General features: G+C 40.5%; 1 protein-coding gene across 1 annotated transcript in view; it reads right to left on the bottom strand.

Annotated features, from left to right (window-relative positions):
- MLXIPL (MLX interacting protein like) overlaps positions 1-14,864 on the bottom strand; it is a 257,673-nt gene that overhangs the window by 138,659 nt on the left and 104,150 nt on the right. The window contains exons 2-3 of the mRNA XM_073616573.1: positions 12,080-12,186; positions 9,818-9,900 (exon numbers count right to left, since the gene is read on the bottom strand). Coding sequence (XP_073472674.1) covers positions 9,818-9,900; positions 12,080-12,186 — 190 coding nt within the window. The remainder of the gene's footprint in view (positions 1-9,817; positions 9,901-12,079; positions 12,187-14,864) is intronic.

Below are 14,864 nucleotides of genomic sequence, written 5' to 3'. Positions count from 1 at the left end.
AGTTTAGGGAGTATAGTCATCTTTCTAGTGGTCGTTCTTCCCAAAAAGGAAATGCCATATGCCGACCAGGTTTTGAGTAATTGTCTAAGTTTATTTAGTAAAGGGGGAAAATTACTCTAAAAAAAAAACTTATAATCTCCAGGGAGTACTATTCCAAGGTAAGATAAGGACAAATTCGCCCAAACAAAAGGAAACGACAGTTTCATATTCTCCAGCTCGGCAGGGGGATGGTTGACTGGAAGGGCAATTTAGATAGATTCACTGAAAGGCCTGATAATTCGGCGAATTGTGTTAGGATCTTAAGTAGATTTGGTAATGTGACTGTTGGGTTTGTGAGACATAATAACACATCATCTGCATACATACAGATCCCTGATACAGAAGAAGAGAATGGAAACTCCGATAAGCCGGCATATAGGATTGCATCATAAGTTTGACAGCAGTAAAATGCACTTTTTTGCTCTTGAGCATATCCCTCCTGGAGATAGAGGAGGTAACTATGACAAGCTACTTCTACAACCAGAGGCTCATTGGATACACAAATTATCAGCCTTAAAACATCCCGGCCTCAACGATGCCTTTAGTTTTAAATCTTTTCTCTAATCATATAGATACTTGCTTAATTTTTTTTCTCATTCCTTCTCTCCTTTCTTTTCCTTTTTCTAACTAAATATACACATCCCCTGTATATATGCATACAGATCATGACTCCATTGTTGCTAACACATGATATAGATATGCATTGTTTGTGTATGTTCATGTTTCCCTATACTTGAATTGATTTTCTTTCCAGGCATTTTTGGATTTATTATCCATTATTACCAAGATTTAGGTTGATCATTTAATAGAGCTATGGGTCTCGCTTGCTCAGGTTCCTTTTCTTTGGTTCACACGGACGCCAGGGGCACCCATCGGATGTGTGAGTAATCAATCACCCACCTATGGGAGCCCTAGAGGTGTTAGTCCCATGAGGAGTCACCATATGGATGGGGCTTTCTTCTTCTTTATGTATGTTTACATTTATTATTATACATATATTTATTCAATTATTTATTAATTTTTTTATTTTTTTATTTTCAATTGAAATTTTCATTTTTTATCTATATAATTTTATCCCCATTTAATCTCATTTTCATTACTATCATTATGATCATGTTTATTTCATTTATTTTTCTACATTTTCTTTTATTTTTTTTAGTTTTTGTTTCTTTTTTCAAATTCATATCAGAACTGTACCATATCATCAAGATTTGACAATATTACACTAAGATCTTCAAGATGACACCACTCTAGTCTTTTTTGATACAGGGGATTACCATACACTCCACCTATTTCTTTTTTCCCCTCTTCCAAAATGGCGATGCCGGCCCTTCGGCAAGGTTGAAACCTCCATTTTTATATTACCTGCTCCTCTGGCGCATGCACGCTGCAGGTACTGACGCGGTCTGCGTCATGTTCCTTGGCGCATGCGTAGTGCGGGTATTGACGTGTTCTACGTCACGCCGCAATACCTCTACTCCCGCCCCCATCTATGTACCCACCTATGGACCTCCTCACCATACGTCCGCATCCCGGCGGTGACGTCAGACGCCGCCGGGATGGAGGGACTATAAGTATGCGGCAAGTTGCCGCTACCCTCTGTCGGAGGCTCTCCCGCTGAAGGGGAGGCTGTGTCACTCTCTCCCCTCCACTGCATGCCTGGCCAAACTTTCATATAGGTAAGTGTTTCCACACACACTGACTCTGCTCGGTACAAAAGCGATTCATTGGTGTGGATTTTACACTTATTGACATAGATTTTTTTCACTCTCTTTGCAGCTGCATTTATATGCACTTACATCCTGACACTATTATTTTCGATTTGTTCAAATCAGCCAGCATTGAATCTCCACACCAGGGAGATTTCAAACTGCTGCCTCAATTTTGCAACAAGGCTTTGTTAGCCTCCAGCAAATAACTCTTGATTCAACATAAGGTAATTTTCTGTTTGGTTGGGTGTTTGACTTTCAGCGCCCTGTAGACCATATTGTAATTATTCATTATATACATATATATACTTTTATATTTTATCCAGTTCTCCAGCAAGGATACATTTATGCTTAGCCCCTCTGTGACCAATATTGATAGGAGCCTGTGCAAGTGAGACCTACCTATATCCTGAATGCTATTCACCGCGTTCATCAAATTTAAATTCTCTACTTTAACAAATTATTCAGCCTGGTAAGACTATCTCTATCATTATTATCACTCTTTGATGAAATGTATTTCTGTCTGTTTAGCCAGATTTACCTTGTTCTTTGATGATTAATTGTTGTCTTAATAATAATTTTTTTACATTTTTGATTAGACATGTTATCTGTGTATACATTAATAATTCTATCCATGTGATTTTAATAGTTTAAATATTGTAAATGCGATATTTCATCTATGTCTCTCATTTTCAGTATACCACAATTCTTACCAGAACTCCTGATGAAGCTCAAAATGAGTGAAACATGTCAAGTGGTATTTATTAAGTGGCTTTTCTTCCATTGTCTCTGTTAAATCAGATATGGATATTGAGAGACTTTTAAATTTTTTTGTTAACATGTAATAAATTGAATAAAAAACTTTTGTATGGATAGATTTTGTATACATATTTTTTTACTTCAACTACCATTTGGTCTAAGCACCTTTAAAGTCCCGGGGTTTCTTTACCCCATCTCCCTTTTCCTTTGTGTACTTTCTTATGGGATGTGGTGCTAAAGTTGATTGTTCCTGCCCTCTTCATATAAACAATACAGAGTTTGAAATGTAAGGGATCCTTAGCATATCCGGGTAATTGAGGATAGCTGTGGCCAGGGGTTCAATGACTAGGGCAAATATTAGAGGAAAAAATGGACACCCTTGTCTGGTACCCCTACCGAGCTGGAAAAAGTTAGAGTTACATCCAGGGATTCTAATAAGTGTTCTGGGGTTGTGGTAAAGGGCCTGAAACGCCTGTAAAAACTCACCCTGAAAGCCAGAACGCTGTAGTAGGAGAGACATATAGCTCCATGACACGCTGTCAAAAGCCTTATGGATATCTAGACTGAGCATTAATAGTTTTTTATGCCGTGTACACACGACCGGACTTTCCGGCAGAAAAGGTCTGACGGAATCTTTCTGTTGGACATTCCGATCATGTGTTTTCTTTCCAAAATTCTGACGGACCTAGAAATAGAACATGTTTCAAATCTTTCCGACGGAATCAGTTCCTATCGGGAAAACCGCTCGTCTGTATGCTATTCCGACGGACCAAAAACGACGTAAGGGCAGCTACTGGCTACTGGCTACTGAACTTCCTAATTTCTAGTCCCGTCGTACGTCATCACGTTCTAAACGATCGGACTTTGGTGTGATCGTGTGTAGGCAAGTCCGCTACAGCGCAACTCCGTCGGAAATACGTCGGAAAGACCGTCGGACTCTATTCTGACGGAAAGTCCGGTCGTGTGTACGTGGCATTAGAGAACAAATTTGCATCCTGAATAATATTTGCTGACTCCATATTAATTTTATTACTTTATAAAAAGCAGTAAATTATATGGTTTTGATTAGCTGCTACTGGTAAGAATATATGTTATGATAAGGCTTTGAAAATGTGGAGTAGATCAGATACAGCAGTAATAAAGGCGATTATATCATCATTTCATTTTACTTTTTTTTTTTTCAATCAAAACATTTATTAAATTTTTTCACTATTTACAACAAAAAAAAGAATAGGCAGTAGTGTCAATTACATCACATTACCCCACCCGACTTGTGTATATAAACAAAGAATAAGCCTCAAACATCCTAACATTCAAGACACTCCCCCAAAAAAAAAGAATTCCCCACTTTATGTTCGTCATCGGAATTTCTCAACCAAATCAGACACTAACCACCAATGGCAGATCTTTTCAAATTTCTTAGGGCATCTCCTATGTTTATAGGAGAGTTCCTCTCGTCTTAAATTAAGATTAATTGCTTTAAACCATTGATTTGTCTTTGGTGGGGAGTTTGATATCCATTTTTGCAATATAAGTTTCCGTGCCATGTACATAGTTCTCAGCCACATCACTTGTACCTCCTCTGGGAAAGTATCTACTGGCATAATTCCTAACAATGCTACTTTTGGATCAGGCTGTACCTGTGTAGAGCACATGGAATTCAAAATATCAAATATGGATTCCCAATAGCGGTGCAATTTGGGGCATCGCCACAGCATGTGTATGAGTGTACCAGTACCATTTATACATTCTGGGCAAATAAATGTGGTTGCTTTACCCCAAGAATATAGTTTTAACAGAGTATAGCGAACTCTGTGAATAATGAATAATTGATTCATACATTGTGCGAAGGATAAGGATACCTTAAATACATTTTTCAAGGCTTGCCCGCATTCCTCATCACTACGTGTCTCTACGTCTCTTCGCCACTGTCCATAGCTACCTTCTTGTGAGTTGATTCTTATCGTTTTAAAAGAAGAGTATATCTTTCCCATTAGTCCCTGTTTAGCATGTCTAGTAGTAACTGCCATAGTTAAGATTAGTGATTTTAAAATAAATGTCTTTGCTTGAGACTGTAGGGCATGCCGTAGCTGTAGATATTAAAAAATAATTTATTAAGCAAATTATATTTCTCTGCCAGTTTATCAAATGATATCAAAACCTCGCTATCGTGGAGTTGGCAAAGAAAAAGAATGCCTGTCTTTTTCCATAACTCAAAATTTTTAAGTTTCGCCACTTCAGGCAGTTGTGGATTAATCCATATGGGCATATATTGTGTGTAACCCTCATACTGAGTTTCTTGTTGAATGGTGGTCCAAGTCCTATGTACCAAGTAGAATGTAGGATATCAACATTTGTTAAAAAATTGATAGGAAACTATTAACTGCACTAATGGATTTATTGGCATTTGGGAAAAAATAATTTGTTGTATAGGATCCTCACAATCTATAGTGTTCTATCTATTTAATTGCTGAAGTTGAGATGCCAGATAATAAAGTCTAGCATTAGGCACAGTCAAACCTCCTTCATCCTTAGGCAGCTGCAAGGTTTCCAAGCTGATCCGAAGGCTGTTTATATCTCCATATAAGATCTCTAAACAGAGTATCTATTTTGTTTAAAGAATTTCTGTGGTAACCAAATGGGGCAATTGTGGAGCAGATATAATAATTGTGGCATCCAAATCATCTTTATTAAATTGGCTCCACCTATTATTGTCAAATGTAATTTACTCCAGATTTTTCCCACTTGCTCAAGTCGCTTAAGTAGTGGGGACAGATTCCTCTCCACATATGTACTCACTTGTGATGTTATATGTACCCCTAAATATTTAAATCTAGAAACTACATCAATCTGGGATGCAACGATTGGCAGATTGGTCACCAAGGGGCAATGGCGACCCTGGGGGGGGCCAGAAGGGGCCCCGACCCCCCCCCCCCCCCAACATTATGCTGTGCCCCACCATGTGCCCCCCCAAAAAAAAAAAATTTTTTTTTTTTTTTTTTTACAAAAAATCAATCTCTAAGAGGGAGAGAGTCCCCAGTCAGCTCCTGCGGGTGATTCCTCCCCCCTCCCCTGCTCGCTGACACTGCATAATGCGAGCGTTCACACAACCACGGCCGCCTGATCTGCTCCTTCACCTGCATCCTCATTGGCAGGGAGAAGAGCGAGTTGCAGGAAGGACTCCACCAGGACTTTCAGTTACTGAAAAAACAGACTGATTTCTCCCGTCCTTAGGACAGGAGGACCAGCCTGTAAATTCCAAGAGATGCCAGACCAGAGCTGTCAATAGCAGGGGCAGGACAGCAAGAGGAGGCTGGGGAACCCCACAGTGGCAGAACACCAGGGCCCGGAGGCAAGACAACCTTTGCAACCCTGATAGTTCTCCCACTGCTTTGGATCCTTATATTTTCTTGATATGCTGGTGACATATATCTCTTGTTTTCTGCCACCCTGGGGGACCCCAATACAGTAGGAAGGGAGCTCACTGCAGAACATGTGAAAGGGCCTGTTGTGGGGTCGTAGTAAAGGGCCCCAGGATATATATATATATATATATATATATATATATATATATATATATATACATTTTATAGTTGCCCCCCTAATTTTGTCCCTGTCCCCCCATGTGCCCCCCCTAAATTTGAAAGCTGGAGACGCCACTGCCAAGGGGTCCACTGGTAGGAGTACTGACTTGTCCCAATTTATCTTAAAGCCACAAAAGGAGCCATATGTTTTAATTAAAGACATTACTGCCTCCAATGTGGGCGAGGTATCTCCCAGGAATAAAAGTGTATCATCAGTGTATTAACGTGATTTTGTCCTCTCCCATAGATCTACAAAACCCAGTAATATTCTTTGATTGGTGAATAGAAGCAGCCAGTGGTTCTAAAACTAAAGCAAACAACAAAGGTGATAATGGGCATCCCTGTCTTGTTCCTCGTTGCAATGAGAAAGGTGCTGATATATGTCCATTTACCTGCACCCGTGCCACTGGGGCAGTATATAGTTGTATCCATCTTATAAACTGGGGTCCAAAACCAAATTTTTCTAAACAATACCACAAAAAGTCCCATCTATGCTATCAAAAGCTTTAGCCACATCAAGCGACAATATAGCTCTATTACCAAAGTTTTCTGTTGGAACCTGTAAATTAAGAAATAAACGCCTTATATTCACTGCCGTGGATCTATTTGGGATAATGCCTGATTGATCTTTATGCACTTAGGAATGATTTTCGTCAACCTAGTGGCTAATACTTTTGCCAATAATTTCATGTTTGAGGTAAGTAATGAACTTGGGCGATATGATTCCGGATTACTAGGGATTTTATCGGGTTTTGACAACACTACAATAATTGCTTCATTCATAGAAGTTTCAGATCAGTCTCCGTATAGGATACTTTTCTGCTATTCAAGTTTTTATAGAAATCAACAAAAGCAGTTAAGATCTCCAAAGTTGTTTCAACAGTTTCAGTAGGAGAAATTTGTCATTCCACTATTTCTGACAATTGTGGTTTTTACGATTGCAGATAAGAGGTGACCCGTATTTTCCCCATCCTCAAAATAGGGTCGCTGAAGAAAAAAACGTCTCTGCTCTGCTTTTTTACAAGAGATACCGGAGTATATCTGTTTTTGTATCCATATCTGCTGTGTTTCTTTAGTAGGGTTTCCTATATATTGAAGTTCCGCCTTTAAGACGTCCTCAATCACTGTATCTTCCCAGGCCCTAGACTTTTTTTTATCCTAGATATTTGTGAAATAAACAGGCCTCTCATATAAGCCTTTAATGAGTCCCAATAGATCTGTGAAGATACAGTGGGCTTATTAATAGTGCCAATAGTTCCATAAAGTGCTAGTGTGGGTTAAATTTAAAGTCAACTTAAGGACCATTGGAGAATGATCGCATAAACCTCTAGCTGCATATGTAACTTCAGATATGACAGGTAACATCGTAGGTGTAACCAGTGCCATATCTATTTTAGACAGAGTCCCATGGGTACTAGAGAAGCAAGAGAACACTCTCTCTTTAGGATGATGCATTCTCCAGACATCCATAAGGTCCATCTACCGGACAAATCCAGAAAAAGGAGCACATACTGAATTTCCTGGAATTGTATCCAAGCTAAATCTATCTAAAGAGGAGTCAAGATAATTGTTAAAATCTCCTATTATTAACCAAGGAACTTCCATTTTATCAGACGTAAAGTTCAATAGCTCTTTAAGTACCTACAATGATTATGGGGTATATATATATATATATATATATATATATATATATATATATATATTAGCCTTCCTCTAGATGGCTCTGTATTAAAAAACCACAAAGTGCACACCTAATAAGTTTTTACCATCCTCTAACAAAAAACCTAAAAAAAAACCCACAACCTAACACATAACCATAAATACGAGAATTAAAAACTAACAACCAAACGTTTCCCTCAGGAAAAATGTATTGAGAATCCATTCAGTGATTAACACTGGACTCTCTCCTCCTCCCCCCCCCAAAAAAAAAAAAAAGTCCTGGCCAACTCCCAAAAATAGAAATAGAAATAAAAAAGATAAGGGGAGGGGGGGGAAGTGGAGGGAGAGAGTCCCCCGTCCCCATACTACACCCACCCACTGCACTATACGTAGTGCCTATCCAGCCATTCGACAGCTGCCAGTGGGTTTTCAAAAAAATATACCGCATCTTTTGCCTCTATTCTTAATTTATCAGGATATTGCATTAAGTAAGACAGCTGCAGAGACTGCAGTCTCTTTTTTACAGCTTGGAATTTAGCCCACTGTTTTTGAAATTCAGGAGAAAAGTCCGGGAAGAACATAATTTTAGTTCCGTTAAACATGACTTCCTTCAAATTTCTAGCTCTTTTAAGAATGTGATCTCTATCTCGTTGGTTAAGAAGTCGTATTAGGAATGGACGTTGGGGGGGCTCCTGCAGGCAATGGCCTACTTGGTACTCGATGTGCTCTTTCAACTGAGAAAAACATAGAAAGGTATTCTTTTCCAATCATCTCCTCATCTCCCAATTCCATGTTTCCACAAATTCTGTTGGGTTTGCTCCCTCAGATTTCTCTGGGAGACCCACCAGCCTTATGTTGTTACGTAGAATTGATGTGCCTGGACGATCCGGAACACAGCCCCTATAGACAACATTGTGAATGGTTTCTAGAGGGGAGGCAATAGCCCTTCCTGTAGTGGTACGGGCATTAGCAGAAATCAAATTCAGCCAATCATGGATGGGAACCAGCTTGGATACCAAGTAATACAAGTAGAAATTGGGGAACGCTAGTCCCGCCAAATGAGTTGGGAGTCATAATGTTTCAAGTGCTACCCTAGGGGGACGGCCATTCCCCGCCACCATCTCTTGTAGACAACTGTTCTCGAACACATCTCTGTGAAGATGGATAGGCACACACACACACACACATAATTTAGAAAAAAATAGCAGTCACCTTCAAAATAAAAGCACTGTAGTTGTGTTGCACGCATTTCTAAGTATAAGTATCACTTAGGGCCTATTCACAACACTGTGCTGCGAAAATACATGTTATTTAGTTGGTGTACTACGGTGCCATTCATTGGGAATAGTACCCCGATGTACCTACAAAACCCCTTTTATGTTGAAGCACCATGCAACATCTGGTAACATACTACTGCGTGCTGTGCTGCACTAGCATAAATGGTGCAGGTCCAATTCTTGGTTCACTGTAGTGCGTAAATTTGATTCTGTCTTAGTCTTAGTCCTTACACATTGATACATAGGTTTTCTGTATGTGAGAGGGCAAGGAACCTGCAGTAAGAGCCCATTCACACGGGGCAACTTTAGATCCAACTTCAAGTCGCCCCAAGTCGCCCCAATCACGCTACATGAAAAAAATCAATGTAAGTGAATGGATCCGTCTTAATGCACACTACTGCAGTCGCTCCGACTTCAGAAAAGGTTTCTGTACTACCTCAATCCGACTAGAAGGCTACTTGTACCCACTGATTTCAATGGAAGTTGCCTCCAAGTCGGATCACTTTTCATACTGAGGCAAGTTTACAGGAAGCAGAAAGGAAACAAAGTAATTTACTCCACTAAACAGCCACCCCCCTCCTTCTCACACACAGCTAATAAGCTCTGATTGGCCACTTGTAAAGTTCCCTGTCCTGGAGGCGACTTCAAGTTTTGTTGTAAGTTGCCCCAAATCGTGCTGTGATTCATACTCAAGTCGTGTCCAAGTTGCCTCCCAAAGTCACGCTGGAAGTCGTGTTGCCCCTGTGTGAATGGGCTCTAAGTGTGTTTGGGAATACTTATTCAATATTACCTCTGGCTTACGGTGATCTTCTCCTTCTAATCCATCCAAAGGTGTTACAAAGCCACAGACAGGGGTCTTCCTTTTCTCCACATCTGCAAACACAAGCCCTGTCAGCTACATGTAATGTTTACAACTCAGAATTCCAGCAGAATACTTAGCATCTGTATTTGAATGTGATCAAAGCTTTACTTGCAACACTTTAAAACAGATAAGGATGTCATAGAATATAAATGGTAAAAAAATAAATAAATATATATGTCTCTCTCTCTCTAATATGTATATCTATATATATATAGATATATCTATATATATAGCTATAGATATAGCTATATATATAGATATATCTATATCTATATATACATATATAGATATCTCTAGATATAGATATAGATATATCTATATCTATATAAAGATATAGATATATCTATATCTAGATATAGATAGATATAGATATATATATATATATATATATGATCCCTAGAGGAATACCAGAAAAACAGTAATTGTGGTAAAGGGGTAAAACTATATTGTCATGAGATATTTCCAGGTTGTCTAATTTGCTGATATACTGTAAATGTAAAATTTGTCAAAATTTCCTAACATACAAACCTGCCGACTGAATTATCATTTTTGTTCATGGCATCTGACTTGTTTTATGCCATCATTTTATACCACAACTTTGTGTTCCTGTCCCCAGTGTAAGTTCAATGTGTGCAAATCTTTAAGATAGGGTTCACATATCTTTGGCTGTGGTTCCCAGCACGGAGTCCGGTGCCTGTCTGTTCACCGGTTCAGGTGCGATTCAAATACGAATTTTTGCCTGAATTTGCACCTGAACCGGATTCCCCGGACTTGTGTGTAACTGCTTCATTGAGAACTGGTCACTGGTTATGCGGGTCACATAAATGTGAATCAGGCCTTAATGTATGTAAACCGAACAACTTTTTCCTTTAGTTTTAGAGTAGGGAATGGTTAAGATCTCTGCCAGTTTTTTTTCTGTCTGCTTCTCAATCTGAAGATTTCCCTTGCCTTCCTGTCTCAGAGACACAGCAAAAAGTAGGAGGTCAACTTTCCAAATCAAGGGGAAATCCTCTCCTAGACCATTGTAACCAGACCAATAATATGGGTGAATCATCCCAGCAGGGATACAGTGTAAAGCATCAATATAGCCATTTTTTTCATTTTTGATAGGGTGAGGAAAAGGTAAGAAAACGTCAGGTTTTTATTTCTGTCTGTGACCCCATTGGAGATATTTCCTCACTTCTTGTCCCTGTGACACCAAGACAAGAAATAGGCTAGCAGCTGGTAATAGGGCAGGAAAGAAACAACAGTAATAAAAGTATTGTCAAAAGTTCTCTACAAATGTGTTTTTGTCTGTGTCAATGCTGAAGAGGTTTCCCATCATATTCTGTCATGAGGGGAGGTAAGAGGAAATCTCAAGAATGACGCAGCCAGCAATAGAAAGTTAACAGAGAGTTAACCTTTCCCAGGTCCATCTAAATCAAAATAAAAACGGTTTGGCTGAGGTTGGGCTTCAACCCCGTCCCACCCAGCCTTAGCGTCCCTTTAATAAGGAGGATGGGGGACAGGATCGGCGATCATATGACCACTGTGATTGGTCACAAGATTGGGAACTGGACCCTTATCGTTACTGCTACTGATCATTAGTGGGTACATAGAGCTGTCTTCGACGGCTCAGACCCCGTGCTGGGAGTGCGCAGTGAGCACGCTCTCAGCACAGAAATACCGGCTGCCCAGTGACATATGTGTGGCCTGTGGGTGTTGAAGCCCACCCTTTTGCCGCCGTACATATCTGTTATGCGGACGCCAATACTAGACGTCTGGTTGTGTTAAAAAACAAAGTTCAAAAAACACAATCAGCAAAAGTATATATAGTCTAGCTTTAGGACAGTTATTATTTCCAGCAGCAAATGTGTGGATCCCACAAGCTTAGACTTTGAGGCTGGGTTCACACTAGTGCAAATTGGATATGGGTTTGGATGCTGGCACAGCAGGAGATTGTGACCGGCTCTCTATGGAGCCGGTTCACACATCTCCACAGCCGCTCCGGTGCGATTTGCACAGGAACCCTGTGCGTATTTTGGTCCATTTCAGGTCCGAATTCAGCCAAAAATTTGTGCTGAATTCAGACCTGAAACGGTGAACGGAGCCACACCGGACTCCTGCTGGGAGCCTCTGCGTGCTCATATGTGAACCCAGCCTTAGGATATAAACTTTATTTCAGATATATTTATATATATATTTCCTCACATTGCAAGTACCAGGCTCTCCAGATAGCATTGTTCAGACGGATCTTGTCTCTCCACAGTAGTCTTAAGCCTTTGAAATTCTTCCATTTTGGAGACACCAATTTTCCACTGAAAATAAAGGTATTTTATTAGAACAATGTATGTTTTATTTCAATTATTTGTGGAGAAAATTTCTAATATATTCTAAATAGCTAAAACTGGAATTAGAATCTCAACCGGGGAGCTTCTAGAAGCTTAGTTCCACCGCCAGAGATTAACTGAAAAATGATGACCAACTCTACTCCAGCTCCAGGCTATAGGGCTAGCTGAAGTTCAATGAATTTTTTTTGTTGGTTGGATTCCTGTTTAAATTTTTGGTAAAACAGAATGCTTTAAAACTTCATAATATATGGTTTAAAAGTTTAGATATAGTCGGAACAAGTGAAAATAGCATAGGGAGGAAGTTGTTTGAAAGTGCTTACACATAGACTGTTATGTCGGGTGACTTGTGGAGTTTAACAGAGTGCAAGAGAAGTGAAACGAAATGACACCCACAGAAAAAACAACCAGAAGTTCATCTACAAGGTTATCACAAGGGGCAATTATATGACAATATAATTCGATATGGATGTCTATATTTTGATACTGTCTAGGGCAGTGGTTCTCAACTCCAGTCCTCAGGACCCACCAACAGGCCAGATTTTAAGTATTACCTTGGGGGAGATGCAGACTAGAATACTGCAATCACTGAGCAGCAAATGATATCACCTGTGACGTATTTCAGTTATCTTGCAAACCTGGCCTGTTAGTGGGTCCTGAGGACCGGAGTTGAGAACCACTGGTCTAGGGGCTTAGGGCCATGGGTTGAAGGGTTTATTTTATGGGCTACAGTAGGGTCAACAATTAGGAGGGGAGGTCTTTCGAATAGATGTAAACCTAATTACTAAAGTTCTGCTGTCACAAACTGTGAGCAGGCAGGCTCTCTATTGCAGAAGAGACATGCAATGTCTCTTGAGCAAGAAAAATCATCTACCTACCTGCTCACCATCTTCTCTGGCATGTAAACTGAGCTGCGCACGCGCAGATCAGCTTACATCGCCGGCACGGATCTTGCCTGCTGGGATGACTGACTCCTGTGTGTGCACAGCAGTGATGTCATCCCGCACTGGCCGATGAATATGACCGGCATCCAGAAGATGCTGGCCTCGGCATGGGACGAAGACCGTTGAAGTAAAGGTAAGTCTCTCCGCTTTAATATAATTCCAAAATCTGTTTCCCAATCATCCTGCATTGTGAATTACCCTTTATATACCCCTGATGGAGACTGTAGGGGGCCATGCGCCAACACATTGCTCAGGCGTGGTCCACTTTTGTAATTACCAGGAAGCTGGCCCTAAACATTGAGGTGCAGCTGACACCGGAGGGAATGCATGCAGACAGGATGTGGCTGAAAGGGTCTGATGGACATCAGCAGACATGTCAAGGATAATGAAAAAGAAAAGAGAAAAGGATTTGATGAAAAGATAAACATGGCAATTGTCAGGATACACAATGATTTAGCAAACGAAAGGTCCAGTTAGGTTTTTGAAATATTGTAAGTATTACGATTAGGTTAAGCTTTAATACTTAAATTAAACTTGTACAAATGATGAAACAAACTGGACTTACTGAAGTTCCTTCATGTATGTTTATTGAGACCTTTTGCAGAGTGAAGCAAGGGCCTTAAAACACTAAGGTGCACACACATGCAGCTATAGCATCGGCCTGGTGGAAAAGTTTTGCTTGCCTGATATCTTCTCCTCAGGTTTACTATTGTTTAATGAGGACGACCATCACAGTGAAGGTCGTACAGCAAGACTCAAGAGGTGGAAGGAGATGGGTGAAAATGTTGACCACAGGGGTTGATGTTTGTATGTGAAAGTTCTCCAGTATTAGGGACTAAGGAAAATCGAAACCTACTGCCTACTGAAGTCCACTTCATTGTCTTAAGCCCGTACACATGGGCCAGTTAAAAAAGAAAAAAACATCCGACATGTCACGCCCGTGTGTATGTCACCCTGCTGGTTGGACGGCTTCTGACGGATGAGCATGCTGGAAGACCAGCAGCCAGCAAACTCCCGATCAGCACTCTAAGCCAATGGCGGAGAGCGCCGATTGGAGTGTTTTGGCGCGGGGCCATCCCCCTGTCAGAACACCACAGCTCAGCAGGGGAGATCGCTATACAAATTTTGCATAGTTAGTACAGTGGCTCTGACCAGAGCTGACAGTTTTTTTCGTTCAACCCACACTTATGGTGTGTACCAGGCTTTAATTTCCATTCAGACCTTTTGCAGCGCAAAAGCCCCATACACACGGGCTGAATATCCAGAGACATCAGCCGTAAAAAAAAAAAAAAAAAACACCCAACATTCGGCCCATGTGTTTGCCACCCTGACCGACAGAAGCCAACCAACTCCCAATCAGCACTCTCAGCCAATGGCAGAGAGCGCTGATTGGAGTGTTCTAGCGGGGGGGCCATCCCCCTGTCAGAACACAAAAGCTCAGCAGGGGAGATCCTAACTTCGCATAGCACACATTTAAAGTGGACGTGAACCCTCCTATCGTTTTCAGCCAAGGAAGCTGCCATTTTGGCCTCTGTTTAATCTTCAACAGAAAGAGCGACCAACTCGCCTAGGAATAAGGAAAAAAGCCGTGCCACATCCAATAATCAGAAACATAAAAACAACGGGTTCCCCTGTATGGACTTTCCCGGCACTTGCACAGAAGTAAAGAATATAAGGGTATAGATTAGTGTGAAATATATAAAA

The sequence above is a fragment of the Aquarana catesbeiana genome, linkage group LG02, assembly GCF_042186555.1.
Source record: "Aquarana catesbeiana isolate 2022-GZ linkage group LG02, ASM4218655v1, whole genome shotgun sequence".
NCBI lineage: Eukaryota > Metazoa > Chordata > Amphibia > Anura > Ranidae > Aquarana > Aquarana catesbeiana.
Note: the sequence above shows the minus strand (reverse complement) of the source record. Positions and strands in the feature narration are given on the sequence as shown.